This window comes from Anabas testudineus, chromosome 14 (genome assembly GCF_900324465.2).
Source record: "Anabas testudineus chromosome 14, fAnaTes1.2, whole genome shotgun sequence".
In the NCBI taxonomy this organism is placed as follows: Eukaryota; Metazoa; Chordata; class Actinopteri; order Anabantiformes; family Anabantidae; genus Anabas; species Anabas testudineus.
Window position 1 is genome coordinate 10,454,396 of NC_046623.1, and position 15,923 is coordinate 10,470,318.

The window sequence follows — 15,923 nt, forward strand, 5'->3', positions numbered from 1 at the left end:
GGGCAACGACACAACAGCGGCCCCTGCTGGAGGCTATGCGTTGCTACTACACCCGGGGGGCATAATTACATGGGGTGTAAACAGTGAGGTAAGGCTGCTAAAGTTAATTCACAAACTGCTCATGAAAACAGTGCAATTTGAACTATATAATGATATAAAACATGTTATTTTATTAACAGGCATATATCATGATATATTTACTAAATGTGTATACATAAAGAAGCAAAACTGATGCTGCCCGAAACACTGAAAATCCACCAAGTGTTCATTTTAGGTTTTTACTTGCTTCCTCACAACTTGGTGGTGTTGATGGTGTTTTTTAGTACACTAATTGAGAGGTGATAATTACATTTTTGTGAACTCATCACAACACCGCATTTCTGTGTACGATTGTAAAAGTTGTAGTATGCAGATTACTGTTGTTGTCTTCGTCTTCTAGCTGGTTCCTAACAGACTGTGAATCAAATTAGCTTTAATTCTACAGTAACAGTGCAGCTAAACATGCCTGTTGCACTAATATATTACTGGTTTGAGCTTATTCATAAATAGCCTAAAGACTAAAAACTAATAACGGAGCAAAATCACTAAGAATGTTTTTTTAAGATCTCTTATCATACTTTGCTGCTGAAATAGAGAGTACAGAACGTGCACAGTGCAAAGACAGGAAATGAGAGGAAAGAGAGGTGATGATATGATGAAGGTCATGAACTGGATTCACACCCATAACAGAAATGTGGCACATGCCCCAAACCACTGCTATGACATCTGGCAGCACAGTGGCCTTTAATGTTTTCAAACAACAAATACACATCGTCACATAAAGAAAGAAACTAACTCATTTTTATTAGTGGAGATTATCTTATTTCAGCATTTTCTGTGTCAAGCATTAGCTGGAGCCAGCCTGACTCTTGAAAGTCCACACAGAAGTCCAAATAGAATCAGGCCTCCACAATCCAGGATCCATCTAGTGGCCTGTTTACAGAGCTTTTATGGCAAAAACACTGCCATCGCTCAAATCCCTTCTCATTGTTGTCTTTGCCTCTTATCACAACACGTTGAACCTGTTAAGAGCTCTGACATACTTTGCAATAGTTAAAAATTACATTATCAGTACTTTATAAATAATTGCTGAGTACGACTATGCTGTCTGACTATAGTGCTTCATCTTATGCTAGATCAAAGGAGCACTAAATCTGTTTTTATTTTTTACAGATTTTTCCTTTTTATTATTTGATGAGTCAAAAATTTTTTAAAAGTAATAATTCCTGTAACAAGATGCTAATTTTTATATGGCCAAAAACTTCAAATAATGATCAGCAATTACAGTTTGACCTCCAGGCATCCATAACCTGACAGACAGAGAGCGACCTCTGGAGCTCTCCCTTGGTCTGACAAGCTCTTTCACTACAAACCCTGTGATTATGAAGTCTGTTTAGTTGACATAAACCTCACAGACTATTTCGACACCAGCTACTGTACAGGGGGTGGAGGAAATCCTACGCTATAAGATTGTCCATCACCAGATTTATTGAGCTCTGAGGGATTCACAGTCTCAGATGCAGGTGTGAGTGATGTGGCAGCTGATAATTTGAGCTCAACTGGAACATCTAGTCCTGCTGGCTTTACAGTTGAGCCATGGCTCTCTGATCTAACGTCTGGTGCTAACAGTCCAGGTATTTGTGGGGGTGGAGATGAGCTGTTCTGTGTTTGAGATGCTGCTAATGGCTCTGTTGCAGGAGACCCCAGTGATGCAGAAGCAGCTGCCTCTGCTGCTTTGGCATTCTCCGCAGCCTTGCTCTCCATCTCCTCCATCCGGCGTTGCACCATCCGAGGCATCAGCTGCACATAGGTGCCCATGAGACGGTGGTTAGAACGAATCAGCTTCCCAGCGCAGTTGTCCACACAGCGCTCCTGAGGAAACAACAATAAGGTCAAAAGTGCCTAACTATAATATATGTATATTCATTAAACATTATGAGGTCAAGACCATGTAAATCCTTTTCCCATTTTGGTATACTTCCAAAATTTTGGGGGGGTTGATTTGGTGCAAGTTACTATTCTTCTGAGAAACAGTAGGTAAATAAACGTTGACCAGACATAAACTGCATGTATGTATTATGCATAGACACCCAGTATGTTCACAGATTAATCACAAGCTGATTCATTGTACCTCGTCCATGGTCAGGTTTCTGTAGTTGAAGTTGCTGGTACATCGCTGGAAGCAGATTTCTGTCATGCGGTTGTAAACCAGGAGGAAATCGCGCAGCTGTAACAGACACAATAACTCATCAAACGGTGTTCATTTATCTATTAAGCCCAGTGCAGTGCTCATGTGACTTACATTTCTCAGTTGTTGGTCCGGATCCATCATGATTCCGCCTGAAGTTGTCGACTGGTTAGCTAAACTGCTAACATGAGAGCTGGTCGAATAATGACTTCGTTAAGATCTTACCGACTCTTTACGGTCTGAGGTGAATACATGCACCGTTCAGCAAGTTGTAATTTAGAAAATAGCTTTGACTTGTGACGAACGGCAACCAAACATGAGCTAATCCAGGTGATAATAAACGGTTAAGAATGGCATGACATTCACATGCAGGCCGCCATCTTTGTAACGAAGATCGTCTATACTGTAGAGGAGGCTTCACTCAGTACAAAATCGGTTTAATTTCCGGTTTGCAAAACGAAACGTTCTCTTTTTCCTGAAAGATGCGCAGGCGTGTTGAGACAGTTTATGTCAGTATTTGAAAGACTTCCTTAATTTTATCAATCTCATTTTTAATCACATTGTTGTATAGTACATGTTTATATAGGATTGTCATAGTTTAACTGTAGGTGTTCTGCTCATTATATTCTTAAAATATTAATTAAGATGCAGCGATGGAAAAACAAGAGCAGGGAAATAAAACAGATATAAATATGCCCACAAAAAATGGCACCCTTAAGGACACACATTAAATACATTTGCATACAAAGTTCGGCCAATTTTCAGAATGAGCCCTTTATAACCACACAGCCTTATAGCAGAATGCAACTACTCACTTCTTACTTTACAGAGGATAAACATATTTTCCCTCTCCCGCCTCTTGTACTATACTTTACAAATTTAGCTCTACCACTGTTTAAAAAGCGCAAAACACAAAATCATATTTGTTTAAACACTGACATTGAAGCATCTTAATACACTGTTAAACCTTTTTTAAATACATCACTTAATTTGGACAACAGTTAATATTATAATAATTGCAATAACGATAAAAGTAACTAATCATACAAAATGAATTTGCAGACACACACTCACTTTTGTCCCATTTGTCGCTTTTGAGAACAACATGTACTCAGTTCTTGCAGAGTCTGAATGACTAACTGTGTCCCCCGTCCTGCCCAGAGTCACGAATTATGCGGGTTGTCTGGTAGCAAAACAAAGCTTGAGGCACAAGATGAAGACAGAGAAAAATGTCCCTTTAAAAGCCAAAACGATTTCACAGATTTTATTTCTTATGTCTCTTGGTTTCTTCAGTTCAGGTACGTCACAGTTTCTGCTTTACTATTTGATTTAGATTGCTTTAAAAGTAGCGATTGTTAAGCTGTGTCAAGCTAAAGTTTTGCCAAATAACTATCTGACATTTCACTTGTGTTACTATTGTCCCTGAAAAGGATGTGTCCATTTAAAGATTAATATTAGATCTAGTTTATGATGTATGAATGAAATCTGTTGTTTCCAGAACAAGGGGTTCACATACTACAACTCGCAGATGTTGATGTTAACTGTTTTGATCTTACTAATGCATTGTTGCTCATCAGAATATTATAGATATAACCATGCACATGTCAGTAGTTGCTAGTCTTCTACAACATTAGATAAGAGTTGTGGTGTGGGTGGTGATTTTAAAGTTGCGTACTTATTCTAAACACATGCTGCACACACACACAACACGATACTGTATGAACAGAGAGTATTGCAACAGTATTACCAGAAAAAATGGTATTAGAACGTTTAAAGTGACACTGACTACTCTCTGTAAACCAAAGACCACAGACTTCACAAAGGTAGTGTTTGTTGTTGGGGTATTGCATTGCATCAGACTGTGTGGGAGCTTTTACAGTCTTGTGCCCAGCCTTTCTAAGTAATACAGTAATTGTACTTACAGACTGTGTCACAGCCAGTGTTTTTCACACATTTAGTTATTTTCAGTTGTGACTTTGTCTCCATACTGTTCTGCTATTGTTGTGGTTAACAGCACAGTCACTGAGCTGCTCTGTGTCTGCAAAGCTAGCATGGCATCTGCTCTTTTCATGAACTGCCAAGAAGGAAATTTGGACAAACAATCCCTACTTTTGTTGGACTGTCAGCTATTACTATGGTAAAGTGAATCTACCATGTAAACTGGCTCCAGTATACAGCCGGTATACAGCAGTGATGGGGCGTGACACCCACACCAGCCTTCAGCAAGGATTATTTACACTAGTACTAATAATGACTTATTATAGAATAGTGCCATATCTCAGGATCCTTATCAGCCAAAAAAATAAAAAATAAATTTAACACAGGTACCTCTCATCTGTATTTCTGTGCAGGTGAAGTCTGGGCAGTGAATATTACTATCCCCAACACTCTCATCAGAGGTACGGTAGGGGGTGAGGCCCTTCTGTCCGTCCGCTACAATAGTTTCAGTCTTGACCTGCCGGTCATAAAGTGGGAGCTAAAGAGAGAAAAGTCTGTCACTGTTGTCCAGTCAATTGGAACTGACATCATTGGGACCCCAAGGTCTGAGTATCGGGATCGTATCCTGGTATTTGAAAATGGGACACTGCTTCTCCACAATCTGAGACTCTCTGACGATGGAATTTATGATGTGGCGATCTCCATCACAGATGACATCTTTACAGGAGAGGGCAGCATCACACTCACTGTGGATGGTAAGAGGGCAGGTTTTATTGTACAGTTCTGTCAGGGTAATGTTATAGCACAATCACATCTCATTGTCTTTAGTCTGCATCTGTGTTTTAGAAGCATATTTATCTCCAACTGAGACTCAAGTCCAGCTCAAGTCCCAAGTCTGACAAATGACTTGACTTAGATTTACTTTATTTCTTGACTAATGGGCTTTACTCACCAGCTAGATGGACTGCTGTATATATTACATTTTGTGTTGTCTTGCTGCACTAAGGGCCAAATGTTTATTCTTATGGTGAAGGCTATAAATGCTCAGAAAAAAGCTCCACATCTTTGTATGTCTATTTTCTAGCTTAGGTGTTACATCTGCATGACTGCAGGTGTCACTAGTGTTGTTTCGTGGAATAACCAATTTAATGTTCTGCTCCTGTGACCTATGTTCACCACTAATCTTCAATTACCAGCTTAGACAAGCAAGGTTGCAGCTCAGTGGTGACAAAAGTCAACTGCCTAGGCAGTTGAAGAAGATGTTTACAAAAATAAGGCCTTTAAACCACACAGTCCAGAGTGGGGATCTAGACAGCCAAGACAGTGACTGTTATATGTATAGGTAAATGTAATATTTGTATTTACAGTAGAAGCTCCCATCACTTAATACTCTGTGTATTATGTCATCTTGTGGCACATTTCTCTATCTTTATCTCTAAAATCTCTCCAGCAGGCACACAGGTTCAACGTTCAGTGTCACAGACCAGTGCCTACGAAAGTGGAGAATACCACATGATATATTACTGTTCACTGCTGCTGTAGTGAAAGAATGCCATTTTTCCTGCCTACATAGAAGCCTGAGTGAAGGTCACCTGAATCCTAAAGAAGAGCGGGAGGAAGAAACTATGTTCCACAGGAGCCAATCTGTGTCAGGATGACCTTTTCGTCCTACTCGACTCGACTTGTTGAGAATGTCATTCTCTGTTCTGATGCCATAATTATTTCAATACGTCTTTAAGAATTAAAGTACAATGATAATTACTTATAATTTACTACAATTTTTGTTGTATTTTCAAACTTGGGACTTGAGTGTCAAGGCTTGATATCTGTCATCTGTACAATGACTTAAATTTATATATAATGTGTAATGTGAAATGTGTAGCAATAAACATGGAGAAAAGTATGTTTACAGTTTTTTGTCTGTTTATATGTTAAGTACTAATGCTCTGCTTGTCGCCTTTATCCAGAACCTATATCCAGGCCTTACATCTATGTGGAGTCTTCATCAGTACTGGAGCTCAGCGAAAATATTATCTTCAACTGCTCCCATGAAAATGGAACCAGGACTACATACAGGTGGTTCAAAGGTGGAAAGCCGCTGACCAATGAGACGAGATTTTTGTTGTCACCTGACCAAAAGCTCTTGACCATAAAGCGGGTGTTGATGACAGATGATGACATCTACAGCTGCACCGTGGAGAATCCTGTGGGCAGTGCAACAAGCCTGCCCATCAGACTGACTGTCTACAGTAGGTGATTCTGTCTTAGTTATTGGCTGCCAGTGCCAGAACACACCATGCTAGACATAAACATAGGTTGAAGCAAACAGTTTGAAGCACAAACCCTGCCAGCCAATGTCTAACACATTTCATAAATATGATTTAAAAGTTTAAATGGATTATTATCCAAAACAGCTTTCTTTACTTTCTTTGACATACGTAAAAGTTCCCATATCATGCATATTTTGGTAGCTGGACTCAAATTGTAATCTTTCTTATCCTACTAGGAAGAACTTCTCTCTATATCATCCTTTCTACTGGAGGCATCTTCCTCCTCATCACCTTGGTAACCGTATGTGCCTGCTGGACGCCTTCCAAAAAGTAAGAATGGCTTTTTGGTTTTTAAGGTTGATAGGCAACTAAAGCCTGTAACATATCAATAACAAACTGATACCATATTGTTTTTGTTAGGCAAAGACATCCAAGAACAAGAAAGGCTCTCTCTAGGTTCTACCACACTCATCGCTCACCAATCAATCGTACAGGTATAGCTACAGTTTTACAGTCCTGCTATATTTAATTCATATAACATTGTGATGAAAGTTAATACAAAAATGATTAACTAATCTAAGATGTGACTGAAATAATCTTAATCAAAAAGTCAGACAATGCCTATGAATTGACAGTAAGTTTTTTGCTTTTCCACAGGTGTTGCACTTCCCAAACTGACAGAGCATAATGGAATAAATGCAGTAACCTCACTTTACATTCTGCAACAAAAGGTATCTCTCATCACCATCATGATTTTATCACATTCTGCGACTCACGCAACTGGTAGCAAGGCTTACAGCCATATAGAACATAAAGAATAACATTAACATTTAAATAATATTATCAATAGTGGAACTATATGACTCCACAGTCCAAAATTATAGAAGATGAATTATTACCACAGCTCAAAGCCTAATAAACAGCACTTAAGTAAACTGTTTTAAAAAGTGGAAACAAATAAGTCAAGTTATGAGCTAAGTATAGTCTAAAGTATTCTAAAGTAAGCAAATCAGTAAGGAAAATGCCACAACTTAATTTTTTCTAATGAACATCATAAAAAATAAATAAATGGAAAAGTACAAGGCCTATTTAACTGGCTGTCATTAATAGCTGATTATTAAGATTGGCAGGATAGTAAGGGTTCATAATAGGTAATCTAGGCCTTTTCCTCAGAATAAATAATCCCAATACATATACGAAAATTGACTTTGTTAAGCAGTGAATGGATTTGAGCTGAAATCATCCTATTTTGCAGGATCCCTCCATGGATGACTCATCTAGCAACAGTATTGGATCTCCTTCTGAGCTTGACAACCCACCATGTTACACCAGATCCCCTGAGTACACCACATCTTTTACCCAGTCTACTGGCTCCCCTGCCTGCTCCCATAGATACACCTGAACACTCCTCATTTTAAAGTCTTGTTGCAGGTGGGGGGTCAGGCCATCCTAATGTTTACTGCTCTCAATGACAGCTTCTGCACATCCTCCCAGAGTTTGAGAACTATCTCTCTTTTTAATGTTGTTAACTGAGGACAAGTATAGCAATTATTTTATAGTTAAAAACACCAGTTACAATCCTGTGGGGAAATATGAGGGCAATGTAATATCAGACAATTTTTAAAAGTAGCTCTGAAGTCTGTGATTACAACACACCACCATTGTTGTTGTATACTGGAAATTCTACATGTGAAAATTTAGGGAGTCTGCATGAAGCTGTGATTTTATTGGTAAGATTCAACTGTGAATCTGTAGTGTGGTAAAGAGAAGTTCAATTAAGGAAAGTTCTCCGTTCCAACACATTCCTCTGTTTATCTTTATTGTCTTTTCATTCAAGATGGGGTTTACCGTTTGTAAAAGAGAAATGTAAAAAAAGGTACACTTTTACAACGTCTATTGAATTGTTATGTGATTTTTTTTTCTGTTTTCTTTTAGGTTGTTAAGTTGTCATTTTTTGTGAAATACAAAATCAGCCTGCTATTGTAGCTCTGCCAGGTAATTTAACAGCAATTTAAAAAGAAAAACACTGTATAAAGCATAAGAAGCCACTATGTTAAAATATTATACAAACTTTAATAAACTTTCAAACTTTACATTTATTGAAAGAAATTCTACTAAATTTCTTTGGTCTTTACATCCTTTAAATTTTCCCTGTTTATTAATGTTTAGTAAAATAATCCATCCATCAAAATGTCTTCAGTGTTGGCAGGAATGCAAGAGATGCCATCAAAAGCAATAGTGTCGTATTTCTCTTTTCACATAAAAAATACATAAGATTCATGCTTAATAAAGGGATGTAATATGACAATAGCCCATAGTTTCAATATTGAGGAGTTTCCCCTCAAGGTATGGCTATAAAACCAACTTTACTGTGGAATAACGGCATTAAACACTTTTGGAGAATGAAAAATTAATTAAAGAAAAATAAAGACACGAATGACTATATACTGAATAAAAAAAAGATATGAATAAATACGTACTAATATAAATGTAATTCATGTTTATTTTATTTATTTAATTCTACAGAATTTTTATGGAAGGAAGGATAAGTAAACAATCTCTTTACAATAATACGTAATATACTAATATACTCTAGATATATTTTTTTCAAAAATGTAAAAGGAACAATTAAACAGACTATTAACGACAGGAGTGAGGGGAAAATTGACAATGAGGTGTGAGGCTGTGTAGGTGATCCAGGTGAAGCATTAGAGGAGGGGCTGCGGCAGATCAATGATGTGTGATATAAAGATAAAGAGATAAACTTTATTGTCATTGCAACATCGTGCAACGAGATTAACATATCAGCTATGTCACATCGTGTTTTAAAGAGGCAGCAAAATTTATTCAGGCTGATAGTTAGGCGCAGATCATTCACAAAAAGGTGGGCTCTAGCATTGTAGTTGGTGATTGCTGAAAGCCCTTCCCAGAAGGAAACAGTCATTAGATGAAACCTGATGTTCCACTCTCTCATTATACAGTGATTTAGCTCTTCTCACCTCCATGCGAAATCTGTACTTGGCTTCCTTGTATTTCTCAGTGTCCCCACTTTTGAAAGCAGACTATTTCTCTGACATCAGCTGTCTGGGTTGAACCGCTGTTCATCATTATTAGAAATCACGCTGGTGGGAGTTAAAATGACACTGGTCTCAGAGGGAATAATGTGGAGAGTGAGAGTGAGCCACGTGGCCCTTCTTCTGGCTCGTCTCCATTCAGTTGCTCAGGCTTTTAAGAGCATCATGCTAAACACGAGATTTTGTTTTTCTGGACAACCTGCATCTAAAACCTTGTCTTCATCTTGCATGAAATTGGCATGGAAGCCATCAAGTCACAGTCACAACGTTGCACAGCTGCTCCGTGGTGACTGCGTATCTGGTCGCACGGCAGAGAGCCTTAGGTCGCTGGGTGGACTCCTGCTCGGAAGATGCGCCTTCTCATAGTGGTGTCTTGCTAATCTGTCCACACTGCACGTAATGTTCAGTCTTCAGTAAACAACGTTATGCTGTTGAGACACTAATGTTAAACATGACAATTAGATTTTCTGGACACCCTGGATGGAAAAGCGTGCTTGTTTTTACTTTGATAGCTCAGTTGGTGGGGCCGAGGAGATTCTTTAAAAATGACTTCCTTCCTTGTTGAACAGGCATGCAGAGTGAGCCACGTGGCCTGTCTTCTGCTTAGTCTCCATTCATTTGCTCAGGCTTTTAAGAGCATCATGCTAAACACGAGATTTTCATTTTCTGGACAACCTGCATCTTAAACCTTGCCTTCATCTTGCATGAAATTGGCATGGAAGCCATCAAGTCAAAATCACGACGTTGCACAGCTGCTCCATGGTGACTGCTTGGTTTTTGCCAGGCTAATCAAGGCAGCAATCCTTAGGTCGCTAGTTCAAATGGTCCACGGGATGGCTGTTCTTCCCCATCTAATGTTCATTCTTTAGTGAACAACATTAGGTTCACTCTTTTTTGTCACTCTAAAACTCAAGTTGAGAACAATTCCCTTGTTCAACAGGCAAGCAGAGTGAGCCACGTGGCCCTTCTTCTGGCTAGTCTCCATTTATTTGCTCAGGCGTTTAAGAATGATATGTGAAAACATGAGAGTTTGATTTTGCGCAGAACCTGTGGAGAAAGAGGCCTTGTTCTTCCTTCGATAGCTCAGTTGGTAGAGCGGAGGACTGTAGAGTGCATCATGGCAGAGATCCTTAGGTCGCTGGTTCGACTCCGGCTCGAAGGACGCGCTTTTGCATAGTTGTGTCCTGCGTATCTGGTCGCACGGCACGGCAGAGAGCCTTAGGTCGCTGGGTGGACTCCTGCTCGGAAGATGCGCCTTCTCATAGTGGTGTCTTGCTAATCTGTCCACACTGCACGTAATGTTCAGTCTTCAGTAAACAACGTTATGCTGTTGAGAGTGTAATGTTAAACATGACATCTAATGTTCATTCTTTAGTGAACAACATTAGGTTCACTCTTTTTTGTCACTCTAAAACTCAAGTTGAGAACAATTCCCTTGTTCAACAGGCAAGCAGAGTGAGCCACGTGGCCCTTCTTCTGGCTAGTCTCCATTTATTTGCTCAAGCGTTTAAGAATGATATGTGAAAACATGAGAGTTTGATTTTGCGCAGAACCTGTGGAGAAAGAGGCCTGTTCTTCCTTCGATAGCTCAGTTGGTAGAGCGGAGGACTGTAGAGTGCATCATGGCAGAGATCCTTAGGTCGCTGGTTCGACTCCGGCTCGAAGGACGCGCTTTTGCATAGTTGTGTCCTGCGTATCTGGTCGCACGGCACGGCAGAGAGCCTTAGGTCGCTGGGTGGACTCCTGCTCGGAAGATGCGCCCTCTCATAGTGGTGTCTTGCTAATCTGTCCACACTGCACGTAATGTTCAGTCTTCAGTAAACAACGTTATGCTGTTAAGAGAGTAATGTTAAACATGACATTTAGATTTTCTGGACACCCTGGATGAAAAGCGTGCTTGTTTTTACTTTGATAGCTCAGTTGGTGGGGCCGAGGAGATTCTTTAAAAACGATTTCCTTCCTTGTTGAACAGGCATGCAGAGTGAGCCACGTGGCCTGTCTTCTGCTTAGTCTCCATTCATTTGCTCAGGCTTTTAAGAGCATCATGCTAAACACGAGATTTTCATTTTCTGGACAACCTGCATCTAAAACCTTGCCTTCATCTTGCATGAAATTGGCATGGAAGCCATCAAGTCAAAATCACGACGTTGCACAGCTGCTCCATGGTGACTGCTTGGTTTTTGCCAGGCTAATCAAGGCAGCAATCCTTAGGTCGCTAGTTCAAATGGTCCACGGGATGGCTGTTCTTCCCCATCTAATGTTCATTCTTTAGTGAACAACATTAGGTTCACTCTTTTTTGTCACTCTAAAACTCAAGTTGAGAACAATTCCCTTGTTCAACAGGCAAGCAGAGTGAGCCACGTGGCCCTTCTTCTGGCTAGTCTCCATTTATTTGCTCAAGCGTTTAAGAATGATATGTGAAAACATGAGAGTTTGATTTTGCGCAGAACCTGTGGAGAAAGAGGCCCTGTTCTTCCTTCGATAGCTCAGTTGGTAGAGCGGAGGACTGTAGAGTGCATCATGGCAGAGATCCTTAGGTCGCTGGTTCAACTCCGGCTCGAAGGACGCGCTTTTGCATAGTTGTGTCCTGCGTATCTTGTCGCACGGCACGGCAGAGAGCCTTAGGTCGCTGGGTGGACTCCTGCTCGGAAGATGCGCCCTCTCATAGTGGTGTCTTGCTAATCTGTCCACACTGCACGTAATGTTCAGTCTTCAGTAAACAACGTTATGCTGTTAAGAGAGTAATGTTAAACATGACATTTAGATTTTCTGGACACCCTGGATGAAAAGCGTGCTTGTTTTTACTTTGATAGCTCAGTTGGTGGGGCCGAGGAGATTCTTTAAAAATGACTTCCTTCCTTGTTGAACAGGCATGCAGAGTGAGCCACGTGGCCTGTCTTCTGCTTAGTCTCCATTCATTTGCTCAGGCTTTTAAGAGCATCATGCTAAACACGAGATTTTCATTTTCTGGACAACCTGCATCTTAAACCTTGCCTTCATCTTGCATGAAATTGGCATGGAAGCCATCAAGTCAAAATCACGACGTTGCACAGCTGCTCCATGGTGACTGCTTGGTTTTTGCCGGGCTAATCAAGGCAGCAATCCTTAGGTCGCTAGTTCAAATGGTCCACGGGATGGCTGTTCTTCCCCATCTAATGTTCATTCTTTAGTGAACAACATTAGGTTCACTCTTTTTTGTCACTCTAAAACTCAAGTTGAGAACAATTCCCTTGTTCAACAGGCAAGCAGAGTGAGCCACGTGGCCCTTCTTCTGGCTAGTCTCCATTTATTTGCTCAGGCGTTTAAGAATATGTGAAAACATGAGAGTTTGATTTTGCGCAGAACCTGTGGAGTAAGAGGCCCTGTTCTTCCTTCGATAGCTCAGTTGGTAGAGCGGAGGACTGTAGAGTGCATCATGGCAGAGATCCTTAGGTCGCTGGTTCGACTCCGGCTCGAAGGACGCGCTTTTGCATAGTTGTGTCCTGCGTATCTGGTCGCACGGCAGAGAGCCTTAGGTCGCTGGGTGGACTCCTGCTCGGAAGATGCGCCCTCTCATAGTGGTGTCTTGCTAATCTGTCCACACTGCACGTAATGTTCAGTCTTCAGTAAACAACGTTATGCTGTTGAGAGTGTAATGTTAAACATGACATCTAATGTTCATTCTTTAGTGAACAACATTAGGTTCACTCTTTTTTGTCACTCATAACTCAAGTTGAGAACAATTCCCTTGTTCAACAGGCAAGCAGAGTGAGCCACGTGGCCCTTCTTCTGGCTAGTCTCCATTTATTTGCTCAAGCGTTTAAGAATGATATGTGAAAACATGAGAGTTTGATTTTGCGCAGAACCTGTGGAGAAAGAGGCCCTGTTCTTCCTTCGATAGCTCAGTTGGTAGAGCGGAGGACTGTAGAGTGCATCATGGCAGAGATCCTTAGGTCGCTGGTTCAACTCCGGCTCGAAGGACGCGCTTTTGCATAGTTGTGTCCTGCGTATCTTGTCGCACGGCACGGCAGAGAGCCTTAGGTCGCTGGGTGGACTCCTGCTCGGAAGATGCGCCCTCTCATAGTGGTGTCTTGCTAATCTGTCCACACTGCACGTAATGTTCAGTCTTCAGTAAACAACGTTATGCTGTTAAGAGAGTAATGTTAAACATGACATTTAGATTTTCTGGACACCCTGGATGAAAAGCGTGCTTGTTTTTACTTTGATAGCTCAGTTGGTGGGGCCGAGGAGATTCTTTAAAAACGATTTCCTTCCTTGTTGAACAGGCATGCAGAGTGAGCCACGTGGCCTGTCTTCTGCTTAGTCTCCATTCATTTGCTCAGGCTTTTAAGAGCATCATGCTAAACACGAGATTTTCATTTTCTGGACAACCTGCATCTTAAACCTTGCCTTCATCTTGCATGAAATTGGCATGGAAGCCATCAAGTCAAAATCACGACGTTGCACAGCTGCTCCATGGTGACTGCTTGGTTTTTGCCGGGCTAATCAAGGCAGCAATCCTTAGGTCGCTAGTTCAAATGGTCCACGGGATGGCTGTTCTTCCCCATCTAATGTTCATTCTTTAGTGAACAACATTAGGTTCACTCTTTTTTGTCACTCTAAAACTCAAGTTGAGAACAATTCCCTTGTTCAACAGGCAAGCAGAGTGAGCCACGTGGCCCTTCTTCTGGCTAGTCTCCATTTATTTGCTCAGGCGTTTAAGAATATGTGAAAACATGAGAGTTTGATTTTGCGCAGAACCTGTGGAGAAAGAGGCCTGTTCTTCCTTCGATAGCTCAGTTGGTAGAGCGGAGGACTGTAGAGTGCATCATGGCAGAGATCCTTAGGTCGCTGGTTCGACTCCGGCTCGAAGGACGCGCTTTTGCATAGTTGTGTCCTGCGTATCTGATCGCACGGCACGGCGGAGAGCCTTAGGTCGCTGGGTGGACTCCTGCTCGGAAGATGCGCCTTCTCATAGTGGTGTCTTGCTAATCTGTCCACACTGCACGTAATGTTCAGTCTTCAGTAAACAACGTTATGCTGTTGAGACACTAATGTTAAACATGACAATTAGATTTTCTGGACACCCTGGATGAAAAGCGTGCTTGTTTTTACTTTGATAGCTCAGTTGGTGGGGCCGAGGAGATTCTTTAAAAACGATTTCCTTCCTTGTTGAACAGGCATGCAGAGTGAGCCACGTGGCCTGTCTTCTGCTTAGTCTCCATTCATTTGCTCAGGCTTTTAAGAGCATCATGCTAAACACGAGATTTTGTTTTTCTGGACAACCTGCATCTAAAACCTTGCCTTCATCTTGCATGAAATTGGCATGGAAGCCATCAAGTCAAAATCACGACGTTGCACAGCTGCTCCATGGTGACTGCTTGGTTTTTGCCAGGCTAATCAAGGCAGCAATCCTTAGGTCGCTAGTTCAAATGGTCCACGGGATGGCTGTTCTTCCCCATCTAATGTTCATTCTTTAGTGAACAACATTAGGTTCACTCTTTTTTGTCACTCTAAAACTCAAGTTGAGAACAATTCCCTTGTTCAACAGGCAAGCAGAGTGAGCCACGTGGCCCTTCTTCTGGCTAGTCTCCATTTATTTGCTCAGGCGTTTAAGAATATGTGAAAACATGAGAGTTTGATTTTGCGCAGAACCTGTGGAGTAAGAGGCCTTGTTCTTCCTTCGATACATCAGTTGGTAGAGCGGAGGACTGTAGAGTGCATCATGGCAGAGATCCTTAGGTCGCTGGTTCGACTCCGGCTCGAAGGACGCGCTTTTGCATAGTTGTGTCCTGCGTATCTGGTCGCACGGCACGGCAGAGAGCCTTAGGGCGCTGGGTGGACTCCTGCTCGGAAGATGCGCCCTCTCATAGTGGTGTCTTGCTAATCTGTCCACACTGCACGTAATGTTCAGTCTTCAGTAAACAACGTTATGCTGTTAAGAGTGTAATGTTAAACATGACATCTAATGTTCATTCTTTAGTGAACAACATTAGGTTCACTCTTTTTTGTCACTCTAAAACTCAAGTTGAGAACAATTCCCTTGTTCAACAGGCAAGCAGAGTGAGCCACGTGGCCCTTCTTCTGGCTAGTCTCCATTTATTTGCTCAGGCGTTTAAGAATATGTGAAAACATGAGAGTTTGATTTTGCGCAGAACCTGTGGAGTAAGAGGCCTTGTTCTTCCTTCGATACATCAGTTGGTAGAGCGGAGGACTGTAGAGTGCATCATGGCAGAGATCCTTAGGTCGCTGGTTCGACTCCGGCTCGAAGGACGTGCTTTTGCATAGTTGTGTCCTGCGTATCTGGTCGCACGGCACGGCAGAGAGCCTTAGGTCGCTGGGTGGACTCCTGCTCGGAAGATGCGCCTTCTCATAGTGGTGTCTTGCTAATCTGTCCACACTGCACGTAATGTTCAGTCTTCAGTAAACAACGTT

At 41.4% G+C, this 15,923-nt stretch overlaps 2 protein-coding genes and 8 non-coding genes across 10 annotated transcripts; 9 read left to right on the top strand and 1 right to left on the bottom strand.

Annotated features, from left to right (window-relative positions):
- Window positions 1–813: 813 nt before the first annotated feature.
- timm10b (translocase of inner mitochondrial membrane 10 homolog B (yeast)) lies at window positions 814–2,637 on the bottom strand. The gene is made up of 3 exons (XM_026372512.1): window positions 2,342–2,637; window positions 2,171–2,266; window positions 814–1,911 (listed from the first exon to the last, which is right to left on the bottom strand). The coding sequence occupies exons 1-3, from the start codon at window positions 2,369–2,371 to the stop codon at window positions 1,471–1,473; spliced, it is 567 nt and encodes a 188-aa protein (XP_026228297.1). The 5' UTR covers window positions 2,372–2,637; the 3' UTR covers window positions 814–1,470.
- Window positions 2,638–3,358: 721 nt separating this feature from the next.
- On the top strand, window positions 3,359–8,534 carry LOC113170423 (hepatocyte cell adhesion molecule). The gene is given in 8 exon segments (XM_033326337.1): window positions 3,359–3,427; window positions 3,429–3,525; window positions 4,579–4,920; window positions 6,133–6,414; window positions 6,672–6,765; window positions 6,856–6,929; window positions 7,093–7,166; window positions 7,691–8,534. Coding segments are annotated over 8 exon segments (1,179 nt in total). The 3' UTR covers window positions 7,838–8,534.
- A 2,047-nt stretch (window positions 8,535–10,581) lies between these two features.
- Window positions 10,582–10,671, top strand: trnay-gua. Its single transcript is given in 2 exon segments — window positions 10,582–10,618; window positions 10,636–10,671. It is a non-coding gene; the product is annotated as a tRNA-Tyr (tRNA).
- Window positions 10,672–11,086: 415 nt separating this feature from the next.
- trnay-gua lies at window positions 11,087–11,176 on the top strand. Its single transcript is given in 2 exon segments — window positions 11,087–11,123; window positions 11,141–11,176. It is a non-coding gene; the product is annotated as a tRNA-Tyr (tRNA).
- Window positions 11,177–11,984: 808 nt separating this feature from the next.
- Window positions 11,985–12,074, top strand: trnay-gua. Its single transcript is given in 2 exon segments — window positions 11,985–12,021; window positions 12,039–12,074. It is a non-coding gene; the product is annotated as a tRNA-Tyr (tRNA).
- An 805-nt stretch (window positions 12,075–12,879) lies between these two features.
- On the top strand, window positions 12,880–12,969 carry trnay-gua. The gene is given in 2 exon segments: window positions 12,880–12,916; window positions 12,934–12,969. It is a non-coding gene; the product is annotated as a tRNA-Tyr (tRNA).
- Window positions 12,970–13,379: 410 nt separating this feature from the next.
- On the top strand, window positions 13,380–13,469 carry trnay-gua. Its single transcript is given in 2 exon segments — window positions 13,380–13,416; window positions 13,434–13,469. It is a non-coding gene; the product is annotated as a tRNA-Tyr (tRNA).
- Window positions 13,470–14,273: 804 nt separating this feature from the next.
- trnay-gua lies at window positions 14,274–14,363 on the top strand. Its single transcript is given in 2 exon segments — window positions 14,274–14,310; window positions 14,328–14,363. It is a non-coding gene; the product is annotated as a tRNA-Tyr (tRNA).
- An 805-nt stretch (window positions 14,364–15,168) lies between these two features.
- On the top strand, window positions 15,169–15,258 carry trnay-gua. Its single transcript is given in 2 exon segments — window positions 15,169–15,205; window positions 15,223–15,258. It is a non-coding gene; the product is annotated as a tRNA-Tyr (tRNA).
- Window positions 15,259–15,671: 413 nt separating this feature from the next.
- On the top strand, window positions 15,672–15,761 carry trnay-gua. Its single transcript is given in 2 exon segments — window positions 15,672–15,708; window positions 15,726–15,761. It is a non-coding gene; the product is annotated as a tRNA-Tyr (tRNA).
- Window positions 15,762–15,923: the final 162 nt, after the last annotated feature.

What these genes read in the sequence shown, in the direction of transcription:
- timm10b (XM_026372512.1), bottom strand. Translation starts at nt 2,371, where the DNA reads ATGATGGATCCGGACCAACAACTGAGAAAT. An exon ending in CGGACCAACAACTGAGAAAT is followed by an intron (nt 2,267 to 2,341) that starts GTAAGTCACATG and finishes TGTCTGTTACAG; the next exon opens with CTGCGCGATTTCCTCCTGGT. An exon ending in GAAACCTGACCATGGACGAG is followed by an intron (nt 1,912 to 2,170) that starts GTACAATGAATC and finishes TTGTTTCCTCAG; the next exon opens with GAGCGCTGTGTGGACAACTG.